This window comes from Notamacropus eugenii, chromosome 3 (assembly GCF_028372415.1).
Source record: "Notamacropus eugenii isolate mMacEug1 chromosome 3, mMacEug1.pri_v2, whole genome shotgun sequence".
In the NCBI taxonomy this organism is placed as follows: domain Eukaryota; kingdom Metazoa; phylum Chordata; class Mammalia; order Diprotodontia; family Macropodidae; genus Notamacropus; species Notamacropus eugenii.
The window spans coordinates 295,909,228-295,936,447 of record NC_092874.1 but is presented as its reverse complement, the minus strand read 5'-3'; the positions used below and the strand labels follow the sequence as shown (position 1 = coordinate 295,936,447).

General features: G+C 42.5%; 1 protein-coding gene across 1 annotated transcript; it reads left to right on the top strand.

Annotated features, from left to right (window-relative positions):
* Positions 1-6,311: 6,311 nt before the first annotated feature.
* DDX17 (DEAD-box helicase 17) lies at positions 6,312-27,035 on the top strand. Its single transcript, XM_072656136.1, has 13 exons — positions 6,312-6,633; positions 10,401-10,551; positions 12,225-12,324; positions 14,069-14,202; positions 14,927-14,992; positions 15,361-15,502; positions 16,663-16,823; positions 16,904-17,076; positions 17,237-17,347; positions 17,570-17,631; positions 18,406-18,465; positions 22,578-22,814; positions 23,814-27,035. Exons 1-13 carry the CDS (start codon positions 6,584-6,586, stop codon positions 24,317-24,319), a joined length of 1,953 nt encoding a protein of 650 aa, XP_072512237.1. The 5' UTR covers positions 6,312-6,583; the 3' UTR covers positions 24,320-27,035.
* Positions 27,036-27,220: the final 185 nt, after the last annotated feature.

Here is a 27,220-nt window from a genome sequence, read left to right as displayed (position 1 = left end):
CTTTCCTATTCTGTACTGATAAAATAGATTGTTCAAACCCAGATCTAACACTTTACATTTCTTCCTTCTGAATCTCATCTTATTACAGTCACCACAACATTCTAGCCTACAGAGAGCTTTCTGGATTCCATTCCATTTCATTTGCAAATATGGTATGAGGAGGCCATGTGTAATATTCTTTGCACACCTTCAAGTGCTCTTGCACTTTTCTATGTGCTAATATTATTATTTTATTATTTATCCATGACATTGATTTAAAAAACCCCAAGATTAGCATGAAGGTCCCAAGCAGATGTCCAGGACAGGGATGGTTTTTGTCTTTTTTTTGTACCCCAGCTCTCAGCCTGGTGCTTGGCACATAGTGGGCTCTTAATGTTTGTTGGTTTGTCTTGCCTTCTGGGGCCATCTTCCCTGGATGGTACCAGAACAAACCCCCCAGTCTTCCTCTTGTTCTCTGCTGCTGTAGCCCTTCCTTTTCTTCTCCAGTGTCCATCCTTTCCCATCCCTTATACATTGCCATGTAAACTTTTAGGTGAGAACACCCTTGGGTGCTTGGGCAAGTCCCCTGTCATTCCATTTAGATATTACTCAACAGGCTTGGCATTAGTCTAAGTGTAAATCAGCCTCTTCCAGGCCACCTCTTTCCTCCTTCTCCTTGCCTCATTCCAGTTGGCTCATTTCTACCAGCCCTTTGGCCTACTAATCTTAGTGAGTTCTTAGCTTCAGACTACTTCTCCAAGTTCCCTGAAACCTGATTTGTGGGGTTTCCTGGCTTTTGCCATGGCAGCTCCCAAATGAATCCCCTTCTTCTGGTTATACAGGCAGGGGAAAGAATGTTGGCTTTTGAGTCAGAGGACCAGGGTGGGAATCCCAGCTTGGCCACTTATTATTACTTGTGTGAGTTCAGTCAGATAACCTCTTTGGACCTGGGTTTCCTCATCTGTAAAATGAGAGTCTTGGACAAGGTGACCTCTTGGGTAAATGCAGATGATCATAGAAATGTTTACATAGCCAAGCACTTTGCATATGTTATCTGAACTTCACAGTAACCTCATAGAAGAGGAAACTGAGTCTGAGAAGCACAGGGGCACATAGTGAGTCTGAGGCAAGATTCAAACTCAGGACGTTGTGACTTCAAGGCCAGTACCCTAGAATCCTAAGAACCAGTGCAACTCCCAAGCTTCCCTCTGATCATTTCCCCTTTGTTGCTTCCTTTACCTTTTGAAAAAGTTCTATTGATGCCACGTTTTTTACACAAATTATTTTGATCTAATATATATCAAACCTTCCCTTGTAACAAAGAAAAAAACAGTAAAGCCTAGTCATCAAATGGCCATGTCTATGCCCATAGCCTTTCTACCCCCATCTCTCTAGCTAGAGGAGAGAAGATATTTCATCATCTCCTCTGTAGAACCAAGACTGATCATTACAAGTAATTTACCCCTGTAATCTATTACAACTAGCTATCTGTAATCTTTTTTTTTTAATTGAGGCTGAAAAAGGTTAAGTGATTTACCAGGGTCACACAGCTACTAAGTATCTGAGGCTGGACTTGAATTTGTATCCTTCTGACTCCAGGGTCACTGCTCTATCCACTGTGCTACCTAGCTGCCCCTGCTTCTATAATCTTGATCAGTCTCTCCTGAGATTTCCAAAATTCTGAACAGAATCTTTTATAGGTTAGCAAGATTACCAGCCCTCCTCTCACCTTACTGTTCCTTAGGCTGCTACATATCTACCCCCTGAACCTCCAAATCTCTGCTTCTTTTCAGTCTTGGTAGAAGGGAAAGAGAACTAAGGGACTGGGTCCAATTTGGTCACTCACTAGCCAGGTGACTTTGGACAAGTCACTGCTTACTTCTCTGGACCTCAGTTTCATCACTGGTAAAATGAGAAGGTTGGAGCAGAAAGGTCTCTATGGGCTCCTTCCTGCTCTGTCAAGTCCATGGCATCAGTTTGATTGTTCAGTTCCTTTGGCCTGAACCAGAAAAGACATGCACAAAGATCATATGGGAAAAGTTTTTTTTTCTAGCTACAGTTAATTTTAAAAATATTGAGCACCTACCTTGAGTAAAGTCCCATGGTGGGTGATGAGTCAGCAACAATGTAAAACTGACATCTTATAAAAGTTTTAGGCTTGTGGGATGTGTCTTGAGAAATGTTGAGATGGTTGGTAGCATGGATGGTCAGTTAGTGTGGTGAGATTATATTTAAACAGGGAGAGGGATGATAAGCAGAAGAAGTCAACAAGGAAGGCATAAGACCTTCCCAGGAGGGCCAGGGATCCAGTCTTATTTAAAATGTGAATTTCCTTTAATCCAGCAAATATTCGTTATGCTCATATGTGAAGTGAGAGGAACCATGGCTTGGTGCTCAGAGTGCCAGCCTTAGAGTCAAGAAGTCCTATATTCAAAGCCTGCTTCCAACACATCTTGGTGAGACACAACTCCTAGGCTACCCTAGAAGACTGTAAACTACAAAGGGTTCTCCAGCTATACTATCAGAGGAAGTTTCTGAGGGATGAAATTGCAGATCCCTTCTCTCCTCCTCACCCCACCACGAAATGTTCTAGGTGCTGGGTTAGTCCTGGGGATTCAAAATAAAGTATTCCTGGCTCTCATCCTACCCAGAAAAGTAAATAAATGCAATTGGAGTGAGGAAAAAGGACCAATCATGTCATAGGAACTAGATCTAGAGCTGTAAGAGACATCAGACCTAGTTTTACAGAGTAGGAAACTGAGGCCCAGAGAGGTCATCACTTGGGTAGTGGAATTTTAACCCAGCTCCTCTGAATCTGTAGCCAGTGGTCTTTTCACTGTGCCTTGCTTCTTCCTGAGGTGATCAGGAAAGGTTTCCCATAAGTAGTGGCAGTAGAATTAAGCCTTGAAGAAACTAGGGTTTCAGAGAAACATAGAAGTAAGGAGAAAGCCTTCCAAATAAGCCAGATAGCCTGAGCAAAGGTACAGTGCTCTCTGTCTTAGAAAGAAATGGTATTCCCCAGGAGATCAATGGTCAGAGGAGATGACCAGGCAGAGTGTTGGGTGGCTTTTTTTTTTTTTTGGTAATTAAGTCATTTTATTTTTTTTCAAATTACATGTAAAGACAATTTTTTACAAGATTTTGAGTTCCAAATTTTTCTCCTTCCTTCCCTCCTCTCTGATATAGGTTATACATATGCAGTCACGTAAAACATATTTCCCCATTAGTCATGTTGTGAAAGAAAAAACAGAACAAAAGGGAAAAACCATGAAAAAAACAAAGAAACTGAAAATAGTATACATTCAGACTGTCAGTTCTTTCTCTGGATGTAGACAGCATTTTTCTGTCATGAGTCCTTGTAAATGTCTTAGATCACTGTGTCACTGAGGAAATCACCACTAAGTCAATCGTGGTTGATTATTGCACAATGTTGCTGTTACCGTGTACACTGTTACGGTTTTGCTCACTTCACTCAGGATCAGACCATGTAAATAAATCTTTCCAGGTTTTCCTGAAATCTAGACCAGGCAGTTTTCAAAAGAAGAAATTCAAGGTATCAACAGCCAGATGGAAAAATGCTTCAAATCACATGCAAGTTGAAACAGCTGTAGATTCTAGCTCAGACTGGCAAAGATGGCCTCAAAAAGGAAAATGACAATTTTGGGAGGGCCAGGTACACCAGTGGACTGTTGATAGGAGCTGTGAATTGCTCCAGCTATTCTTAAAAGCAGCTTGGAATTATACCCCCAAAATCACTTATGTGTGTGTCTCTTGAACTAGTCATATATCTTGCAAGAGGTCCAAGACAGAGGAGAAGGCCCCATATGTACACAATTTTTTATTAGCCAGTACTTTTTATTGTCAGAAAGACTGTAAACAAAGTGAGTGCCCATCAATTGGGAAAATGCTGAACAGATTGTGGTACATGAATGTAATGGGATGTAATGTACTATAAGAAATGAGAAAAGGGACAGATTGAGAGAAATTTGGGATGATGATGCAGAGAGGAGCCAAAACAATTTACACTACAGCCACACTGTAATGACAAATAACTGGGGAAGGACTTCAGAATGCTGCTCCATCCAAACTCCTGGAAGACGGAGGATGAAGTCTGTTTCCCATGTCTGGGAAGAGGTTAGATGGAGGAGGATCCAGGAGACATATACCTTCGGATGCGGCCAGGGAGTGATTTTGCTTTGCATAAATCAACTATGCTTTTTTATAATAAGGGAGGCCTTTTTTTGGGTGTGGGGGGGGGGTGCTGAAAATAAATGAGGAAGGAGTGATACTAATGTCCAAAAAAGAAAAAGAAAAGTGTCAGTGAAATATTTTAAAATACACAGAAGGGGAATCAGACAAGCAGGCCAGTGTTGAAACTGCCATATTTAACTAAACGCATACTTTAAAAAGCCAAGCTGTCCATAATAGAGCTTTGTGGTTTCCTACACAATCTTTTTTTCTCCACAAATAGAAATGTTTGTGTTTTCCCTGATGTTTGCTAAGCTTAGGATTAAAAATAAATTATTTTAAAAAAGCAATTAAGGACAGTGACCCCCAGGAACTGGAATTACAATTGGAATTAGCTGAATGGAGTTAAATAGGGAGGTCTAGAAGACATTGAGTGATTGATGCTGGCCCTTAAAAAGTGCCTGGTGAATTCATTAAGGAGAAAAGATTAAAGTCTTGACGGAATATTATCGTGGGAAGACAGCATGAGTCCGGGCTGGGGAAGGTATTGTCTCATGCAGGAAGGAGCCCAAAGCGACATAGGGGAAGAAGGCTGTGGGACTGGAGGGGGAGGGGTAGAGCTCCCCACACAAGTAGTAAGAGAAGCCCTGGGAGCTGAAGGGCTGAGATCCCGATACCTCATGGGTCTGTCCTGGGGATCAGATGAGGCAGAGGATGCCAGTGCTTCGCACATCCAGGCCAAGTCCTAGTGTTATCCAAAGGGAACTAGCCAGGAATCATCTGAGATGGTGAACATTATGCCAAATCTAAGTTCTCCATTTTTAGATGAGGGAATTGAGTCCTAGAGAAGTGACTTGGCCAAGGTCACCGGCTCATTTCTGGCAGAGGCCTCCTGCCTTGGACCTCACTCTCCATCAGGGATGGACTGGGGCCAGCAGGTCCTGCGCAGCTCGCTTTCCAGCCTGCCCACCTCCTTCCCAGCGTCTGCTAGCCTAAGGACTGACACTTTGTAGCAATCTTGGTGCGCCGTCAGCGCGGAGCCCTGGGCTTAGAGTCTGGAAGACCTGAGTTCAAATCCGACCCCAGACGCCAGGTAGCCGTGTGACCCTGGGCAAGTCACCTACCCTGTTTCCTCCTCTTCAAAATGAATTGAAGGAAACGACCAACCACTCCAAAGGCGTCCCTGAAAGTGGGGTCCAACTGGAGGGAGAATGAGCCTGCGGCCCGAGCCGGGGAGGTCCGGGCTCAGATCCTGCCGTGGGTCTCGAGGCCAGTCACTTTCCCTCGGTTTCTTCTGGGGTAAAAAGAGGGAAGTCACGAAGCATTTATGAAGCCCCTACTGGTAACCAAGCTCTTGGTTCGCTAAAGACACCAAACCTCCCCCCCCTTCCCCCGCCTGCCGTCTAAGGAGGGGCGCACCAGGGAACCCAATCCAGTGCCAGTTCAGGGACAGGCTTGGACCGGAGAACCGGCTTTCAGCGGCCAGCTCGTTGTGCATTTATTAAGCGCCTGCAGTGTGCCTGCTAGCCCGAGCGCTAGATAATTACTGGGCACCTCGAAAAGAGGCGGGGGGTGGGGGGGAGGTCCGGTGCGCAGGCGCACCGCGAGTTAGGGGGAGGGGCGGGCCCTGCGGACAGCGGCGGGGGGAAGGGCGGGGACGGCGGCGCTCCAAAGCCCGCAACATGGAGGACGTTATTGTCGTCGCGGCGACGCCGCCGCAGTGGAGGCCGGAACCCGGTATTCTCCACCTCCGCTACACTACGTAGAGGGCGCAGTGCCGCGGTCGCGGGCGGGCGGCGGGCTGCGGACGCCAGGAATGTTACGTAGCGACCCGGCCGCTCCCCGCCCCTCCCCCTCTCCCCCGCCCCTCCCCCGCCCCAGCTTACGCCACGTCGTCGCCCCGGCCGCGCGCCAGCTCTACGCGCGCTGCGTAGCTCGGGGGCGCCCTGGCGGGCGGCGGGTGGCGGCCGCCTGCGCAGTCGGCGTGGCGCGCGTTCGGGAATGGCGCCGGGGCCCTCTGCTGGGGGCGCGCGGGGCGGGGGGAGGGGCGCGCTATCCGGAGCGGCTTACGTGCCGCCTGGGCCGTGCGTAGCGCTGGAGACGGCGCGGCGGCCGCCATTTTGTGGAGCCGCGCCGCTGAGGGAGGAAGGAGCCGCCGCAGCCGCCGCCGCCGCCGCAGCGCGCCCGCCTTCTCCCAGCCCCGCGCCCGTCTCCGACGCGACCGCAGGCGACGGTGGCGACGCCGACGACGGCAGACGTCGCCGAGGAGCGAGCGCTTCCGAACCCCGGGCCCGCCTCGGCCTCGTCCGCCGCCGCCTCCGCCGGGCCCCTCCGCGCGGCCTGCGCCCCCGCCGCCGCCTCGCTGCTCCTCAGGCCCCCGCCCGGCCGCGCCCCGCTGCCCGACCCCGGCGCCACCATGCGAGGAGGCGGCTTCGGAGACCGCGACCGGGACCGGGACCGCGGAGGGTGAGGCGGGGAAACCGAGGCAGGGGGAGGGGGCGGGCCGACTGGGCTGGACCCCGAGGCGCGGAGGGGGGGGGGTCACCATGGAGGCCGCGGGCACCCCCGGAGGAGGAGACTGAGGCAGGACCGGCGCGGGAAACGGCCCTTATTTATTCAGGGGGCGGCCGGGGCGACTTGGCCCCGGGTCCAGATGGGGAAACCGAGGCGCGGAGAGGAACCTAGGCCTTGGAGCTGGGAGGGTGTGGACCTTGTTCGGAGCCTTGTAGAGGCGGGGAAAGGAGGCGAGAACCCTGCCGGAGGTGGCGGAGGCTGCCCCCTCCTCCCCCCGGCCCCGGGGAGCGCTTTCCCGTCCGCAGAGGGCCCGCAGAAATACCGCAGGAGAGGAAGGTCGGGGAGGGCCCAGCCCGCGGCGCTCCTCTCCCTCCGCTCCCAATCCTGTTAGGTGGGGGGAGGGGCCAGGAACCAGGCCCGGAAAAGTTCCCCGTGGAGCTGAGCAGGACCTGGCCCCGAGGCTCGAGTGCCAAGATCCTCACGATCTCGGGCTCCAAGGGGCCGTTGGTGGTGAAGGGAAGAAAGGAATCCCCCATCAGATACAGAAATAGGATTTTTTAAAAACCCTTTTAAAACAAAGATTACAGAAAAAAACTACTGTGCTCCAGAGGATGGTGGGGAAATAAAGAGGGATATTTGGAATCAAATTGAGGAGGAAATGGAAGGTCCGTAGGGGCCAGGAATATTGTGGTTTTAGGTTTAACACCTGGGGGGCACTTAATGCTTAAAGAAAGACTAGCATTTTCCCTTGTTGCCTCTGTTTGTTGCCTTAGCTTCTTGTGGCATCTCCAGCTAAGGGTGTCTAGTATCTAGCTTTTTGGGTTCAGAGTTCTTTATGTGTTAAAGTCGTTTGGCAGGTTAATAATCCTTTAATTTGTATAGTGCTGCATTTCTCTTGATCCTTAGAGGGGATCTTGGAAGCCAACAGCTTCCAGCCAGGTCAAAGGACTTTCCCTAGATCACATGACTCATTGACTGGCCCTGGCCTGGAAGGTAGCCAGGTATACTGATTGCCCACTCTTACTCTTGACTTTTCTCTTCTGATGGAGATCTAGTGGGCATTAAGTAAAACATTTGTTCATTGCATTGAGGATTCCACCAGTGCAGAGTAATGTCGATTTTCTATCTTAAGAAGATTCAAAGAAACATGGTGCTGCCATTTTGGAATATGCACTCCTACTTGTAGACTCTTTAATTGTAGCATTTTAACTGAAGAAGGTGCTTTGGGGGCCCATTTAAGAGAATACAGAAGGTATTTAGCCAGTTGCTGCCTCTTTGACAGGTCTTAAATCAGGTATGAAGGGTAATGGTCTTGGTTTTTTTTAAAAGACTCAAGGCCCATTCTCCTACTGGATCCTTAATATGGTCAGTTGAGCTTTCTCATTGTAAGTTCAGATTTTGGGAAGGTGAATTTTAAATTTGAGTTATTATACAAACTACTTAATTCTAAGCTTTCAAAATGTTAAATGGTGGTATAAAATCTTTTGGGAGTGGGGTCTGGAGAAATTTAAACTAAAAACCAATAGATCAGGTCTGCAGCATATTGAAATATATAGTAATAGGATCATGTCTGATTTTGCCTCTCAATGTCACTTTAGCTTGTTGAAGAGCCAAATGGTTTGAATTTGCCTATTCTCTATACAAATACCAGATACATATATTTCATGATAATGTACCTTAAGGTGTAACTATCAGGAGAAGATAGCAGCTTCTGATTCTTGTTTCATTACTTAGCGCTATTCCTGAATGCCTCCATAAATTTCAAATGACAGAACAGTTGCCTTAGTACAAATAAAGTGGTGCCATTTTAGGTGCCTGTAAAGACCTTTTCATTCCTTTCTCAATTATCCCAACTTATTTTTGCCCAGATAACTAAATTGTTAAACGATATACACAGGAATGGGTATGGTTAAGTAAGTGATGGCTGTTTTTGTGATATAGTGCAAAGTTCTGGCCAGCAGCTTCTCAGCATCCTTTTAATACGTACCAGAAATTTTATAAAATTACATAAATATTTAGCATCCAAAAATAACTGGTAAGAAGTTGGATATTACCGATCCCCCAAATTGTACTCTTGCAAAGCCCACTTGAACGGTTATTTTTTTTAAAGATGGAATAGATCATACAAATCCATATGTGGGCAACCTTTTTGGCTTAGCTTTCATTGATATAAATGTGTTTGAAAGAGTTGAATAGCCTTCAATTGATAATGGTTTCATCCAGAAACTTTCTGATATAACAGGACAGATTATAATTAGTTAATTGCTAATTAGTAAAATTTAAATCATTAAAGAGAGTTGTTGGGCTTATTAAACACATTATTATGAAAGCAAATACATAAAGTGTCAGACAATTTTTTTAAACCCCATCACCACCCATCTTTAGTGCAAAATAATAAAATAATTTTGTATTAATAGCAAGAGCAAAGGTCTGACATTCTTAAGAAAATAGGTGCATCATTTTATTTGTTAGTTTAAAAAAAAATGGAGCAGTGCTGTTAGAACTAAACCAGAAATGGATAGCTGGGAGATTTAATCCAACCCAAACGCAGGCCTTTGCTTCCTTGTTTGGAGAAGAACCTGTTAGCTTTGCCTCTGTAGTCTTGGTGGTGTAGGCTAGAGAAGATGCCGTTGAAATGACTGTTTGAGCTGGGGATTGTTTATATGAAAAGAACGAAACCTTTTTTCTCCAATGAAATCTCTTTGTTCTGTTTGCTTTAAACTGTCGAAAGTGAATACAGATATTCGGATAATAGGAACATCTTCATTCTGAAATGTGTAAACAATCACTAGACATTTTGCTTACATGACCTCATTTAATATACTGCTACAAAGTAATTTTAAAGAGCAAATTTGAATAATTTTTATTTGGAGGAATTTTTCCATTTAATATTATATACTCCAAAATAATTTTTCAAATTATCTTTTTCAGAAGTTTACTTAAAAGATTAGGAGGAAAATGCCACATTTTATGTAGATTTCCTTAACTGTTTGCTGGCCTTAATATTTTATTTTCTGATACCTGTGATCTGTATGCATAAATATCAAGCTGGCTTTATCCAGAGATGGAGGAAAAGATCCATTATTAAGCTACTTAGCTAAAATGGCTGTCTTTGCTGGTTTCATTTTTGAACTTCCTTTATGGTTCTTATTCACTGATGAAAGATTCTTTTGTGAAATAAGCCAGTGGTTTCAAAGGAACATGAGTGATTTTAATTCTTCAAAACAAGTTGGAACTGTCCTTTTTGTCCTTTCCTATTTATATTTAGAGAAGATTGTAATTGTGTATGTATATCAAGATTTTTTAATAATTTGAATTACAGGAAAAAGTTGGAGACTCAGTTGGACTTTTAAAAATAAGCCATGCATTAATTATAAAGTTGGACTTCCAGAATTGCTTCCATAGCAATAAGTTCTGAGTAGATTTGTGAAAGAAGAATCTAATTAAGCATGGCATGTTACAAGGTGGGGAAGGAAGAGCATCCTAATGTTAGACACTGGGAGAGCCGACTCCTCACTTCCTGATGTTCAGTTTTATGGAAAAGGCATTGATGAGGAAGACTTTAGACAGCCAGATTTTGTTGTCTGCAGGTGTAGCTGTCTAGAATGGCATTTGAGGTTTAATTTAATATTTTATTTAATCTTTTACTTTTAAAAAGAAAGGGTCTAGTGTACTTTTTGAAAAATGTAAATAAAGTGGACTAATTTTGATGGGCTTAGGTTTGGAGCAAGAGGAGGTGGAGGCCTACCTCCAAAGAAATTCGGTAATCCTGGGGAACGTTTGCGCAAAAAGAAATGGGATCTGAGTGAGCTGCCAAAGTTTGAGAAGAACTTTTATGTGGAACACCCTGAGGTGGCCAGGCTTACCCCGGTAAGTTTCTACAGTGGGTTTTGTAAACATGAAGAAAATTATAAAATGGCAAGCATGTACTTAAGTGGTGGTTTTTATCTTAACATGCTATGAGTCTCTTATTATTTCCATGTCTTTACCTCTGTTATAGTTGATCAGTATAAAATGCATTTTTGCAATAAAATGATTTCAGTATATTTGGAAAGTACAAATAATTCACCACTTACAGTAATATTTGAGAGCCAGGAAATGAGAACTGGTATTGTTCCTAATTGTAAATGTCTTGTCAGGTTCATCGGATTTGAAGTTGGAAGGGTCCTTAGAGAATACTTAGTACAATATTTGCTTTACTTTGTGCTAAATAAATAGTAAACTATAAAATAGAGCCATCTGGTTGCTTATTTCCATTCCAAATGTTCACTCTGTAATAATCTGAGTTTGAACTATTACAATATGATACAGAATAAAAAGCTAAATTTACCAGAGCTTCGTCAAACTATTCTTTGTGTATTTTATACTTTGATTGACAAATGGACAAAAAGGATAAAATGAAAATTTTTTTTTTTTTTTTGGCCTAATGATGACCCTAGAGCCCTGAGAAATTCCAAATCAAAGAAAAATGAACATTTACAGGAGGGTTTTCATAGTGGGAAGAACATCAGTCTAGGATTGGGGAGACTAGTTGACTTTGCCTTTGATTAGTTATCCAACTTGGAACACAATACTGTGCTTTTTTTCTTTTCCCCCCCTTTGGTCAAAAAGCATTTCTTAAGTACTTACTGTATGGCCGGCAATGAGTTAAGCAGTAGCTTCACTTGATCATTTGTAACATGGGGCTAGAATTACTACTTTACAGGGTCATTTTAAACATCAAATGGATAAGGGCTATGAGATACAGTTTTGTTACTAAGAAACAATGTAAACATAAAAATTAATTTCCATCTACAACATGAGTTGAAACATGGTTAGGATGCCTTGAAAAATGATAAGGCCTCTGGAATACCTACTTCTTTGACCATTTGTAGATAATTAAGATTTTGCTATACCTTTATTGTATCTTCCAGTTTCTTCTATATCTTTCTGTATCCTCCAGCTAAAAATCTTGTGGGAAAAACAAATGCAATCTTGAACAAGGATAGCTGTTTTATATTGTGCATCTCATTAAGTTCTGTGTATGAATAGGGAATTGCTGACCTCTTCCTATGCCTCAGTATAATCCAGTAGAATTTAATTCAGTTACTTCAAACCATAACTAAGAATAACTAGCATTTATATAGTAGCTGTTATAGGCCAGGCACTGTGCTGAGTGCTTTTATGAATGTCTCATTTGATACTTAAAACAGCTGGAGATATAGGTGTTATTATCTATATTTTACCATTGAAGAAGTTGAGATGAGCAGAAGACAAGGTCACATAATAAGAGTCTAAGGCCAGATTTGAAGTTGGGTCTTCTTGACTCCAGACTCAGCCCTTTTTCCACTGCACCACTAGCTTCCTCAAAAGATTTCCGTTAGTCTGCGCCATGCTTAAAACTGGTAGGGGAAAACAGCATTTTAAAGGCTTCCTAGTAGATACTTGGCTTTATTTTAATGAAATGGAAATTCCCATAATGGTTGCCAAGTTAAAGGAAGCTATACCATGACTGTCCCAAATAGAAACTTTGTGCCAACCTGCTTGGTTTCATCTTACTGTAGTACGAGGTTGATGAACTGCGCCGGAAGAAGGAGATCACAGTGAGAGGGGGAGATGTTTGTCCTAAGCCAGTGTTTGCCTTCCATCATGCTAACTTCCCACGTAAGTATTCGTTTTAGTCAAGTTATTCACATAAGTATTTATGACTCTTGTGTATAGAGACCACTGATACAGAAACTGATGAAGGGGGAGATTTATTTAATTGATCGAAGGATAAACAGGAAAGGTAATTGGTAATTTTGTATAGATTAAATGTAGACACCAGGTACCCTTATCTGACAACATGGGCAGCTGTCTAAACTGGAGGACCCTGCACAGATTTTGATGGGTGACCTGGGAGTATCCACACTGGTGAGGTCCTTCATTCAGGCTCATACACTAGACATTATTGATTTTTTTTTAAACAAGTTAAAGGGTATGGGGAGACTGTAGATCATAAAGTTCTTAGTGACTAGGAATTTCAAATTTGTCAAATCCTAAAGGCGCTTGAGAGAAGAGAGAGTGATAGATACCATCAGTGTTCTAAAGTGTGCTTTCCTGTGAACTTCACATGATCTTGTTAAGAGATATTCCTTTGGAACAGAGATTCTTTTTTTTTTTTTTTTTTTAATTAATTTTTTTATTTTTTTAATGTTTAACAATCACTGCCATACAATTGTGATTTTATCCCTCCCCACCCACCCCCCACTACCTCCCTCCCTCCCCACGACTGCATACAATTCTGTATAGATTCTACATATACTTTCCTATTGAGTATCTTTTCACTATAGTCATGCTATGTAGTCAGACTAAGATAAATGAAAGAATCCGTATAACAAATCAGAACATGATACACAAACAGATACACATACACAAACATGATCTGCTACATTATGTGAGTGACTTCCATATTTCTCTCTCTGAGTGTGGAAGGCATTTTGCCTTGAGGTCCACCATTGGGATTTTTTTTTTTTTCAGAAGTTCTTGGGTTATTACAAAAATCTAAGTCTACCAGAAAAAACTCTCACACACTGTGGTTGTTGCTGTGCATAAAGTTCTCCTGGTTCTGCTCCTTTCACTCAGCATCAGGTCATATAAGTCCTTCCAGGCCTCTCTGAAGTCTTCTTGTTCATCATTTCTTATGGCACAATAGTACTCCATTACATTCATATACCATAATTTATTCAGCCATTCCCCAATTGATGGACATCCCCTTGACTTCCAGTTTTTGGCAACTACATAGAGTGCTGCTATAAATATTTTTGTACATGTGGGACCCTTTCCCATTTTTATGATCTCTTGGGGATATAGTCCTAGTAGCGATATTGCTGGGTCAAAGGGTATGCACATTTTTGTAGCCCTTTGGGCATAGTTCCAAATTGCTCTCCAGAATGGTTGGATGCGCTCACAGCTCCACCAACAATGAATTAGTTGGAACAGAGATTCTTAACCAGCGCTGTGCTTTGGGCACCTAGACAACGGAGCTGTCCAGAAGAACGCATGGGCATTCTTATCTGGTCTTTAAACTTGATTTCTACCAAAAAGACAAAATTGTTGTGTCCTTTGGAGAAGCATGTCTCATTCATACTGAATGTGCTTATAGATCTTTTATTTCTTAGGTGCATGTGCATGGCAAACTTTAGACTTTATTTCCTTTCATATTGAATATGAGTTAATGGGAAGGTAGGGGGTTCAGGGGTCCAAAACAGTTGGGAGACACTGTTGTAGGATTCTGACTCTGAATTGCTACAGGAAGTGGCAAAATACGAGGTTATTCCCCAGTTGAGTTTTGTACAACTATTACTCGTGTTCATGTCCCTTTAAATGTTGAAGTGTTATGTTTGTTTTGGTTTTTTTTGTCTTGTAGAGTATGTGATGGATGTGTTAATGGATCAGAATTTCACAGAACCAACTCCAATTCAGTGCCAGGGATTTCCACTGGCCCTTAGTGGCCGTGATATGGTGGGCATTGCCCAAACTGGCTCTGGGAAGACATTGGCAGTAAGTACCAAGAACCATATCACTTTAACAGTCTGTATTCGTTTAGTCTACCTCTGTGAGTTGCTGAATTCTATGCTGGGAGACTCTGTAGTGGAGAGTTCACTGAAGTCCCCAGGAGACCCTAGTTTGAATTGCACAGTTAGCAAATTCCCAGACTTTCTGTGTCTTTTAATTTGTTTCTCCTGTAATTCCTGCTATCTATAAAACAGGAATGATAAGAATTGACTATGCCTTAGGGTTGTTGTGAGGAAAGTTTTATAAACTTTCAAATTTACATAAATGGGAGCTTTTCTTAATCCAGTTGATGAATTGCATTTTCTCCTGTGCTATCTGTGTAAATGATGTATTTAAGTGTGTTGATACTGATCCTTGGTTTACTTTGGGGACTTTGTGAAGTGGCAGAACCTTGACTATACAGGAACTAGAAATTTTTTCCCCTAGGTTTCAGCTGAATTTAATTTGATGTGTTGTAAGTGAAAAGACAGTGTCCTGTAATAGAGCAGATACAGCATATGATACTCAGGAGGCCTGTGTTGGAAGTCCTTCCTCAGTTACTAGTATTGTTGCAACCTTATGCAGATCAGCCTCCTTGGCGTAAGCTTTCTCATATCTCATTATGTGATATTTTACCCACTTGTGAAAAAAGTAAACCCTAAAATGCTATGTAAATGCTCAACTGAAAGCATGAAGGTTTATTCAAGTTTTCTTTGTGTCTCTCTTCCAGTATTTGCTGCCTGCAATTGTTCATATCAACCACCAGCCATATTTGGAGAGGGGGGATGGCCCAATTGTAAGTCTTATTTTGTTGTTGTTTTTAGTCTAAGAAGCCATCTGCCAGAGCCCACATAAGCAGTTAAAATGCTGAGAGTATTTAGCAGATGCACACTGTATGTTCGGAGCACCTTGCTGGCTTTTTATAGGGCAACAAGAGAAAGTACACAGTCAGTTTATATGTACAAACTTTACAGGGTAACTGATGAGTCAAGACATACCATGTACATGGAATGGTTGATGTTAGTGGTTAAGGTTAATCTCCTCTAGGGGAAGTAGAGTTGGAGTGTTTGTTTTAGTCGTTTACGCTTGTTTGAGGATTTCGTTTTAATCCCTTCTTTCTTGTGTGAGGCGTGTTTTATATACATCCTCTTTTTTATTTTGCAGTGTCTGGTTCTGGCGCCTACCCGAGAGCTGGCCCAGCAAGTACAGCAAGTAGCTGATGATTATGGCAAATGCTCTCGATTGAAGAGTACTTGCATATATGGAGGTGCTCCGAAAGGTCCCCAGATCCGAGATCTGGAGAGAGGTAACGAGAAATCAAAAGCTCTTTCGTTGTGTATAAAATGCATGTATATATTACAGAATAGTTATAGCTGTATTTCTGGAAAAGCAGATGTCAATAAATTAGATTATATTTTCCTATTAGCTTCCATTATAAAAGTAAAAAGGTGTTTCTAGTCTTTTTTTTTTTTGCTTCACTGAATAATAAAATTCACTTTTAAGAATATGCCATTTAAGAAGATATATAAGGAAATTATCTTATAATTAAAATGTAATCCGCAGTATTACAAAATGTGAATGGAAGATAATTTCTTTTCTTAAAGAGCTCATGCTATAATTGGAGGAGACAGCATATAATAGGAGGCTATAGCTATAGATGAACTGGAGGTTCTAAGGGTATATTGGGGGATGCAGTAGAGGAGAATGACAGTATTCCTTCCAGAATTGTTGATGATGGGGGAAAGAGGGTCTGACTGATTGGAGGAAAGGACAGGAAATCCTCATTTGGCTCTAGGTACCTTGTGGAGGGGAATATCCACCCCTCTTTCCCTTCATTATTACTGAAGTCCAGGGGTTAATTTGTATGAATAGAGTAATAGTTTTGTTGTTTTTTGTTGTTTTTTTTTTTTTTAGTGGAGCACAGTTCTCATGTAAAAGAAATGAACTATTCTCTAGTTGTACAAGAGATTTTGGGGCTGCTGGAGTTGTGCAGCATCACTGTATCTGTTTAACAGTTACTTAAGTTATCCCTGACTGCCAGTGTCAGTATGGTGCCATTGAAAACTTTGATGTGCTGTAAAAATGAGACATAATTGAGGAAATGGAAAGTTCAGCGGGTCTTAGAAGTTGTAGAAAGAGTCCTAGATTTGAAATCGCCACTTGGGCTCTTCAGTTACCTCTATAAAAATGGGAAGGTCACACTAGGTGCTCTCCAATATCCCTCCTAGTGCTAAACCTGACAGTAGTGACTGCTGCTTGTCAAGGTTGAATTTGATCTTTTCCTATTGCTTTTTTTCATAGATGTATATGTTATACCTTTAAATTTCTGCTGGTTCTTAGCTGAGCTTCTTATTCTTAGCTGTGACAGTTTTGTTGGGTTTTTTTTTAAGCTCTTGACTGTTTAACTCATTACTTTGTTGGATATGTAAGTAATGTTATCCCCCTTCTTGAATTTTCTTTTTGTAGGTGTTGAAATCTGCATAGCCACTCCTGGTCGCCTGATAGATTTTCTGGAATCAGGAAAGACCAATCTTCGCCGTTGTACTTACCTTGTATTGGATGAGGCTGACAGGATGCTTGATATGGGTTTTGAGCCTCAGATTCGAAAGATTGTGGACCAAATCAGGGTATGTAAAACTGATACTTTCCCCTCCTCTTCTCTAGCTGTAAAAGTTCCTTCATCAGGCAACACTGTCCTTGTTTTTAGCCTGACAGACAGACCCTGATGTGGAGTGCCACCTGGCCAAAAGAGGTTCGACAACTTGCTGAGGATTTCCTTCGTGACTACACCCAGATCAATGTGGGGAATCTGGAGCTTAGTGCCAACCACAACATCTTGCAGATTGTGGATGTTTGCATGGAGAGCGAAAAGGACCACAAGTATGAAGCTGTTCTCAAATAATCTATTACGAGTAGTCCAATTAATTATTTTTTGACATTTGTTGTTGATTTTCCAAATCAGTAGTATCAGGGTGCTTATACATTAGTGAGCATTGTAATTCAGCAGATAAGCATCATAGAATTCATGATTGCCTTCCAGACTGATCCAGCTGATGGAGGAAATAATGGCTGAAAAAGAAAATAAGACCATAATCTTTGTGGAGACAAAGAGACGGTGTGATGACCTGACCCGAAGGATGCGCAGAGATGGGTGAGTGTGGTGTTGGACCATCAGCTTCAATCTGTTATGAGTTGTAAAATTAAAATGGTATTCCATTAACAATTTGCTTTGTGCTTTACAAAATGGCCATGACATATTGATGCGGAAACCTTGAAAAAACATTAAAACATAATTGATGGTTACAGATATTTTCTTGGCTTTGTTTTCCTTCTTAGTATGGTTTCTAAAATGAAGGTCAATTTTCATTGACAGATGGCCAGCTATGTGTATTCATGGAGACAAGAGTCAACCAGAAAGAGATTGGGTACTCAATGGTGAGCATACCTGAGTATTGAACATTTTGATGAAATATTATTGTTTCTCTTATTAATCAAGACCAATAGCTCAGAAATACTTTTCTCTGACTCCTTAAACACAATTAAAGCACAATTCTCGAGGGAAGACTACCATGATGGAAAAGAAAAAAAATATTTTTAAACTACCAAGTAAAGTAGGGCTCAGTATCACTCACTGTCAGCAGAAGTTTTGTATGTTTCCCCATTTTCTGTTATCTGCTCCTTTTTCCCTCATAGTCCTTTTTTCTCTGGTTTATTAAGTTACTCAGATGGGATAAAATGTGACCTCCCCTTTTGAAAGGAATGTGCCTGTCTTCCCCAAAGCAGTTTATTCCTGACTCCTCCATTCCTGATGGAGCTTCGTGAATATTTTAGAAGAAAGTGTTGGGAATGTGAAGAGTACTGAATTGGGAAAAGGGAAAACCTAGATTCACAGCTTTACTTTGCTTCTTAGGCATAGACAAATCACCTTACTGGTGTAGTCCTCAGTTTCCCCATTGTTTAAATGAGGGGTTTGAAGTAGAACCATCTCCAAACTTCCTACCGCCTCTAAATTGAATTTGGAATTTGGTCCAGAAAATAGGGAGTCTGGGTTATGTGCACAGTACTTAAAAGGTGGCAATTTTAGGGGGAATACTACTTCAAATTTTAATCTGACAGAATGGAAGAAGAAATGTTTATTGGATTTTCTTGAAAAATATGCTTCTTCGGTCTGTTAACATAACTTTGGGTGGGGGGGCTCTTGTCTTTCAGAATTCCGTTCTGGGAAGGCTCCCATCCTCATTGCTACGGATGTAGCCTCTCGTGGGCTAGGTTTGTACAGATAGGTGTCTCTTGCCTATTACTGGTATATGTATCTTTTTTGGTTGGGAGGTTTATTTATTACCTCAAAGTAGAGTCTATATGTATTTAGATACCTTTTTTTTAAATGATGTGAAGCGTGATTTCCCCCACAAGTAATTTTAAAGATCTTTGGTGTTTTTTTTCCTAACATGTTCGAAGTCTCTTCCTGCTCCTAACAAAAACAGGCTTTGGTTTGCAGCAAGGCCTAGGCATGACTACTGAAGAGGGAGAAGAGACATTCAGTCAGTTCAAGCAAAGCAGTGCATTCTGGTCCACCCCCAGTTTGCTCTCTCAGACTTGTTGGTTGGGCAGCACAAGTTGTTTTGAGGTTGGCCATCTTCAGCTCAAGCCAAGGAAAACATATATGAACATTCTCAGAAGTTGCTTTGATGCATTTTCATCATAGCTTTTCTTCTTGGTAACTGATAACTTGATAACTTGCCAGCTGAGCAAAGGTTATCTGCCCTGTTCCAACCTTTTTGTGGTACTTGCCTATCTGTGAGGCAGAGTTCTGAAGTTAGTTTGCGTCTGTTGTTTCTCTGCTCCACAGTACTGTTGCAATGGATTGTTGGGCTTTAGTAATTAAAACTTGAGCATATCCTTGTACGGATGGCTTAGTCAATCACCGTTGCCCAATTTTATCACTGACTGCTACGAAATAGATTATCTTGGGCACTGAATTCCAGCTTTGTGGTAAACATATAGTTACTGCCAGTTTTAAAAATGAATCTCCTGGCAGCCTTCCACTGTGACTTCAGGTATACCCAGACATCTCTGGGCCACTTTAGTTTTTTAATTGTGAGACTTGGCAGTGCCAGCCTTTACTTTAAAGTATGTAGATAGATTCACTCATGAATTAAGTCTGACTTGGTGTCAGGTTTCTGTAATTGGGAGCCTTGTCTTAATCTTGAAAGACCAGAAAGGAGCCTTGTGAAGGCATCGAACTTCATGAGACAAATGTTGAGACTGAACTCCAAGTGTGTTGGCACGTTTTTCCTCTCTAGACTTCTCTTTCTCCAACCCTTACCCAAAAAGCATTGCTGATCTCCTCTAAGAGGTGGTGGCTCCCAGCCGTGACTGGAGACTGTCTCTGCCCTCAGAAGGTCATGTCTCGACCTGTGCAGCGAGAACTTGGGCCTGTTGGGAGAAGGGGCTAAGGCCTGGAAGCAGTTTATATGGAAAACAAAGCTTTCAGTGATGGTGATTTTTAAACAGGCTTGCTATGTGCTGGTAGCTTCTTTGTGCATCTCGCCTAGACAGTTAAAATAAACTTGCCGCCCACCCACCCACCCTGCACCCCCACCAACCTAATTGGCCGCCATGTTGTCACCAGCCTCCCTACCCCCACCCCCACTCACCCGAGTGTAGGGGCCGGGAAGGTCTCCGAGTCTGTTTCTTGTTACTAAACAGCACCTGTGCTTGTTTGGGCCCCTTTGTTTGCTGCCTTGTAAAATCAAAAGGAGGACAAAATAAACTGGCCAGCTTGTGACCAAGGTCCTCTGAGATCTGGAAAGTGAAGGCGTCTACCTCGTGTAGACAGGGGCGCAATATTTTGGCGGAGTCACCAGGCCTTTTCTCTCCCTCCCTGGTAAACAGTGGTTTCTTAAATGCTCCCTTCAGGTAAGTTCAATTCTGAGAATTTCATTAGTTACTGTCAGAGAGAAAACTCCTTCCCCTGGTCTTTCTAAAATCTTGTTTTGTTAAACTTCACTTGGTTAAACTAAAAACATTGAATTTCTTTTGTCTTGTTTTCTAACAGAAGCTTTGCTATCAGCTGCACGTCACTCAGTGCAGGCTCGGGGCATCTCTGCATGGGTGGTCCGGAGCCGCTCTAGATGAGCATATTTCTTAACCTCTGTCCCCATCCTCTTCCCCACTCCCCACCCCTTCCATCTCCCCCCTTCCCCAACTGATGACCGAGCTGCAGGCCAAACCATAGGCTTTTTTGATGGTCTGACCAAAGGGTATGTGACCCCGAGAGTATTTCTTACCCTGCTACATCTTCTCTAAAGGCAACAAGATAATCCCTTTGTGGCACACAGATAGATCAGAGCATAATTGTCTGGAGAAACCAAATCCTATACTTGCTCTTGTGTGCACACAGGACCACCTTTTTAGTCTGGGGAACCATCACTGCCTTTGGTCCCCTCCCTTCTTCCCTTATCCCTCAGATGTTCCCAAGTGTTAGAATCTGAACTATTGACTACAGTCCCCAATGCTTTCTGTTAAGAAAGCTCTTCAGTGCAATAATACAACTTGCTCTGCTACTGGTGGACAGACATGCGGAATGGGATTGACCACAGAGCATACAGTTGGCTGCTTGTCAGACTATTTACCCTGGCTCTGAAGATGTGGCTGTGTTGACCAAAATTTCCCATCCTCTTATCTTACTCCTGTCCTATCTTTGCACAATTTTTTTTTGCTCTGTTGCATCAACGACCCTAGCTGGAGACTCACGCTGCCCCCTGTGATATCTGCCTTCTCACTCTTTCTGGTGTGATTCAGGACTTAGGAGTCAGCAAAGACTGAGGAGCCTTTACTGTAATAAGAAACAGACATAATGCCCCTTTCTTCCTATCCCCTTTAACAAGTTATATAAACTTTTTTTTAAAAAAAATAAATCATCTCCCCCTGAAATTAATGCAGTCTGGGCAATAGATGCAGTCTGACCCTTTGGATGTGACTTTTACATTTTTATTCATTATTTTTTTCTACAATCACCCCTATTATCCCCGGGGGGAGGCGTTGGAGGACCTGAAATTTTTACCCGAACCCAGGTTCTCCGGCGCTTGGCAACCAAATGGGGCTACAGAGAAGCATCTAAGCCAGTTCACAGAGCGAGCGTGTGGGGACTTCTCACTGCCACGGACCCTTGATGCATGCTCCCCGCGCTCCAGTGGTCCCGTGTCAGAGGGCGGAGTTTTCGAAAGGAGGCCGCCAAAAATAAAAGGCAAAGAGACGGGATCGGCTGCAGCGGTTTCCCAAAGGAGGAGGGAGTGTGCATCGGTCTGGTAACAAACAGAGAATGTTTTTTAACTATTTATATCACAAAAATCTGTGTTTTATCTTGGATATTTTTTGAATATTCTTTGTAAAATGCAGATTTTTTTTTCCACAAAACATTAGGACTCTAATGACAGTCTTAACTTTGCTTGTTATAGTAAATAGGTTTTCTTACGACTTCAAGCATCACACTAACATTTACATAGTTTTTAGAGATGGCCAGAATGTATCTCAAGGTTTCGTGGCATTTTCTAAATTGGCTATTCATCTCATTCCCTGGTTATTTAGACAAGCTTTGGTTGAGTTAAACCACAGCTTTGAGTTGAGCAAGATCATCAGAAACTGAACTTGGTAGCTTAGTAAAATTTTATTGTAACATGTTTTCATGGTAATTAGAAGAAAAAGAGGTAGGGAAGGATCATTTATTCCAAGTTTTTGAGAAAAATTAGGTGGACAGAATTTGTAACAAGTGTTTCTAAGGTTGAACGATGGGGAGTTAATAAAATGAAATGTTTTGGTTGTTAAGCTCCTTTGACAAAGTAGTCATAAGAAAGTATATGCAGCTCTGTTTTTGCCATGTAACTGGTTTGAAGGTAAGTGTGTAATATTATTGTTATATTTTGCTGGGCTTCTCCCAACAGAGTCGAAGTGGTTTGCCCTTACTTAAAATGGTACCATTTTGCTCCATGTTCTAGTGAGTTGGAGAGGGAGGATGGGGTTGGAATTCACTTGGCTCTTCAACAGAGGGTGTCTTTTGGAGAGTTTCTATCATTCTATGCTTTTGATTCAGTGCTTTTGATTCAGCACAGAGATGACGAGATGGTTGCTTACATACTTTTGCATCCATTTGGGAGTGATGTGCCACTTCTGGGGTCCCCAAGATGAACTAATCTCGTTTCTCCCTCTTTTACTCTGTTGGGATGAGTCTGTTTTGTTTCTGTTCAGTGTGGTTACTAATTTATCCTTCTCTCCTCTTGCTGTCATCTACATCCCTGCTTCCCACCTATCGTTGGCACATTCTTTTACCTTCTTTCCCACCACTTCAACCCCCATCTGGGGCTTCACCGCTGGTCCTGAAGATGTGGAAGATGTAAAGTTTGTGATCAACTATGACTATCCAAACAGCTCAGAGGATTACGTGCACCGGATTGGCCGGACAGCCCGTAGCACCAACAAAGGCACCGCCTACACATTCTTCACCCCAGGAAACTTAAAACAAGCTAGGGAACTAATCAAAGTGTTAGAGGAGGCCAATCAGGCCATCAACCCCAAACTGATGCAGCTGGTGGACCACAGAGGAGGTGGTGGAGGTGGGGGTAAGATTTAAGTCCTGGAGTTTTTCACATTCTTAGATGGGGCTTTGAATAGTTAATATCTCTGCTTTGGTCCAGTGGGAGCAGGTGAAACTCAGCTACCTACTCGGAAGTTTTATTTTATTGAGCTTTAGGAGGGAGGGAAGGGAAACTAGTTTTTTTTTCTTTTCCTTCCCTTCTTTCTTGAAAGTTACAGTTCAGTCCTATATTGCATGGATGGATCTTGGGTCTAATAATGAAATCCATTACACCCTGTCCATTAAAAAAATAGATCACAATATGTAGAATTTCATCCTACCCTTTCCTTCTCCAGTGTCTTCTGCTAGATTCCTGACTCCCAGCCTCAGGGACCATGATTACTGAAAATCAATAGTTAATTGTTTAGAAGTGCATGCAAGAACATTCAAAATTGAGCAAAAAATATTTGTATTTATTTGCAGAAAGTTTTATCAGTGTCACTAATTTGTACTGTAAGCTGTTTATTTTCCATATAGGAAGGGTGAATAATTTTGGTCCCATTTTGATGGTTGTAGAAACTTGGGCAGAAAGCTTTTTAATTATAGTGTTAGAAAATCAAATAGAACTTGGATCAGTCAACTCACTCCCAGTTCAGTGCAGCTGGCTGGCTACTTTGCTGACTTTTAAAAGCTCATGTGTAAGTCACCTAAACCTCTAAAAGGAGATTTTGCTTAGCTCACATCCTTAAATGTAAAGAAAGCACTTAATATGTGTAGTGTGAACAGCGGGGAAAATGGGGAGTCACTTAAGAGCTTTATTTCCAAGTTGACTGCTCAATTCCCTGGGTGATAGGTGAGATCCAGCTTTGGTGGGTCTCCTTAGAGTAATTGGAAGTGAAAGAAAATGATTAAAAATAATTGCTGCATAACTTTTTAGAACATACTTGTGGGAGTTGCCTTAGTTATAAGAATTAGGAAAATTATAAGGTCCTTTTGTCCACTTGATTATATTCAGTTGTGTTAAAATCCTACTTCATTCCTTTAGGTGGTCGTTCTCGATACCGCACCACCTCTTCAGTCAACAATCCCAATCTGATGTACCAGGACGAATGTGACCGAAGGCTTCGAGGAGTTAAAGATGGTAGCCGTAGAGATTCTGGAAGCTATCGTGATCGTGGAGATACAGACAGAGCTGGTTATGCCAATGGGAGTGGCTATGGCAGTCCCAACTCTGCCTTTGGAGCTCAAGCAGGCCAATACACCTATGGCCAAGGCACCTATGGGGCAGCTGCTTATGGCACCAGTGGCTACGCAGCTCAGGAATATGGGGCTGGCACCTATGGCGCTAGCAGTACTGCCTCAGCCGGGAGAAGCTCTCAGAGCTCTAGCCAGCAGTATAGTGGCTTGGGCCGGTCAGGGCAGCAGCCACAGCCTCTGATGTCTCAGCAGTTTCCACAGCCTCCTGGGGCTACTAACATGATAGGTTACATGGGGCAGACGGCCTACCAGTATCCTCCCCCTCCCCCTCCTCCTCCTCCCTCCCGTAAATGAAACCACTCAGGTGGTGGTGAGATATGTCCAGACCTCTTAATTACATTTAAAGGAATTCTCTTTCCTTTTTTACTTTCTTCCCTTTTTTTTCTTTTAACCATTGTGATTTGTCTTTCATGCAGGTTAGTTAGAATTCCACTGCCAGATTTCTTCTGCCCGCCAAAATGATCCAGTCCATATTAGAAATTTTGTAAAAAAATAAAAAACAAAAAAAACCAAACATAAGTATATACATACATATATAGCTGACTGGAAAGGTTCCCTTTTTTCCCCTCTCCAACTTCTTGCATGTTGAGGAAATTTGAGCTGAGCTTTCTTTTGTTAAAAGAAAAAACTGGGCATTAGGCAGTTCAATCCTGGCCCATTTTTTGTTTTGTCTAAGTTGAGGAGTTGCGGGGGTGGGAGACTTGCAATGTAGCCCAGAGCACAATGTTCATGCTTTCATGTGCTCATTTGACCTGGGTGCAGGGAGAGAGCCTGCAGAGCATTTGTTACGATGTTCTAAATTCTCGGAAACTAGCTTGGAGTTGAGTTCTTCTAATGGGCACTGGGTACTGTTTCTAAGCTCCCATATTTTAAGGTGTGCTTGTTTTACTTGGATATTTGCCTGTTAAACATTTAATGGCAACCAAATTCAAATTGGATTGGGTTTTTAACTCTGCCTCCCACCTCCCATGTCACACACTTCCCTGAAAGGTCTTCTCTAATGGGTCTGCCTTTCTTACTATTGAAAAGCAACCATTGATGGTCAGCCATAATGTCATGGAAATTAGATTGCTGAGAATCTGGATTTAACTATGGCTGGAAATACAAGCTGGTATTTAAGATGAGTGTCTTTAATTTTTAAAGCCATGAATATTTTCTGTGATGGTTAAAGTACAGCATCTCAGCAACTGGGTGGGAGCTCCGTGTTTCTATTCCTCACATTGCCAGGGACCATCTGTGAAAGTCAGTTTCCAGACAGCTGCTGTGGGCAAGATGGACAGAAATGCCCATGAAACAAAGCAGATTTTTACTAACCATTTAATTCCATTCATTTACCTGCAGCATAGAAAGTACCTTTAATTGCAGAGTGTTTTCTGAGTCTGCAGTGAACAGGGTTTTCCTGTTAACATCGGTGTTTACAGAGCTAGAGTGGAAAGCCCTTTTTTCCCTATCATCCCTTTATCTTTTTATTATCTTTTTATCCAAAAGGGATTAGGCAGAGCTGTTCTGAGTTCATTGGTTTCAAATTCCCTTTATACTTTCTATAGACCTTTATAACTGAGTTTCTGGGTATGTTTCTCCAGGATCCTATTGTGGTCAGTTTTTACAGGTAGGTAGTATTTTAGGGAAAGGTTAGGAAAGACTGGAATGTAAGCATTTAATTTGCTCTTTCTCCATCTGAAGGTAGGTGAGTGTTTCCTGTTTGTAGTTAAGCATGTTGTCTATTCTCTAATGTAACTTCATTTGGCAGATGGGCCAGGAACAGCAGAACCTGGAGAGAATTCCCTGCCCTTGTTTCACATAATTTCTCATCTCTCCCTAACTAGTTACTGTGTTGACATCCTTTGGCAAAGTGGCAGAACCCCCAAACACCTCTCCCATAGGCCAGTGAGAGAGGCTTTGTTTGGTTATTGCGGGCAGTTACGAGATTGTTCAGAGTCTCAGCTGCATTTCTTCAACTGAAGGAGTGTACTTGTTGATTGATAAGATCTGGGCTTGGTCTCTCCCCATTTTGATTTTCTAAAGGGGAGGTCCTCTGAGGCTTCCGAAGGTCTGGTTAAGTGTGCAACATACAGGTAGGTTGTTAGCATAAGCTGGAATTCTATACACGTAAGCTGTTTGGCATTCATATTTCCTTTTCTCCTCTTACTCTCCATTTCTCTGCCCCATCTTTTTTTCTTCTGTCGTAAAAGTTGAGGCTATGTGGGGTGGGAGGTGGGGAATGACCCCTATTACTGTGGCAAAAAGTTTGCCCTGTGCTGTGTATCTTCAAACCAAGGCCCCCAAAGAACTTTTGCTGTCCTGAGCACTGATCAGTCTGTTGTAGATGTTTTTTTCTCCTCTCAAACAGATGTGAAACTGTTCACCTGTGAGTTCTCATGCAGAAGTGTGCCAGGGAGGTAGTCTGCCCTCTCATAGCTCTTAAAAGCTGATGTTCATGAGAAGGGTCTCTTGGCAAGCAAGACAGTGGTTAGTTTGTTCCTGCTTTATTGTAAAATGAGATTAACAGCATATCTCACAAGCTTTTGCAGCTTGGTTCTAACATCTGTAAGGGTCAGGTCCCTCCTGTGTCATCCTTGAGCATCAGCCTCCTGTGTCCTCATGTGTTTGGCTCCAAATGCAGATTCCAACTGCTCTTAAATTAAGTCCATGTTCAGAAGGACCTGCATGATAACTGCAGTTGCTTTTGTTTCATTGAAACCCTTTGGAGGAAGGGGCTTACTGTGGAATTGTGGGTTGCTTGCGACCCCTCCATGACTATTCACTGTGTGGACTTCTCTAACTGAAGGGTCAGTGGCTTTCTGTGTGGGGTCAGTGCTTTTGTTCATGCCCTTGCTGGGCTCCGAACACATTCCTGTTGCATTAAGACTTGACTTGAAAGATTCTTAGATGTGTAATGTTCAGGCGCAGGATATTAAAGCTATGTTACTGTTCTCAGTTTGTAAATTGTCTTTTGATACCATCTTGTTTTCTTTTGTAGGTATAAATAAAGACACTGTTGACAATAAAACTGCCGCTTTTTCATTACCCAGAATTCTTTTAGCAGAAGTCCAGTCAATAATTGAACTACGATGGTTTGCACCTCTCTATCCTGGTCAGTGTCTTAGATCTGTGAAGGAACCAAGCTCCAGAGAGGTGTACTGCATATTTTCCCTTCAGGGTGTATAGAAAGGTTATATTTGAAGGGAATAGAAA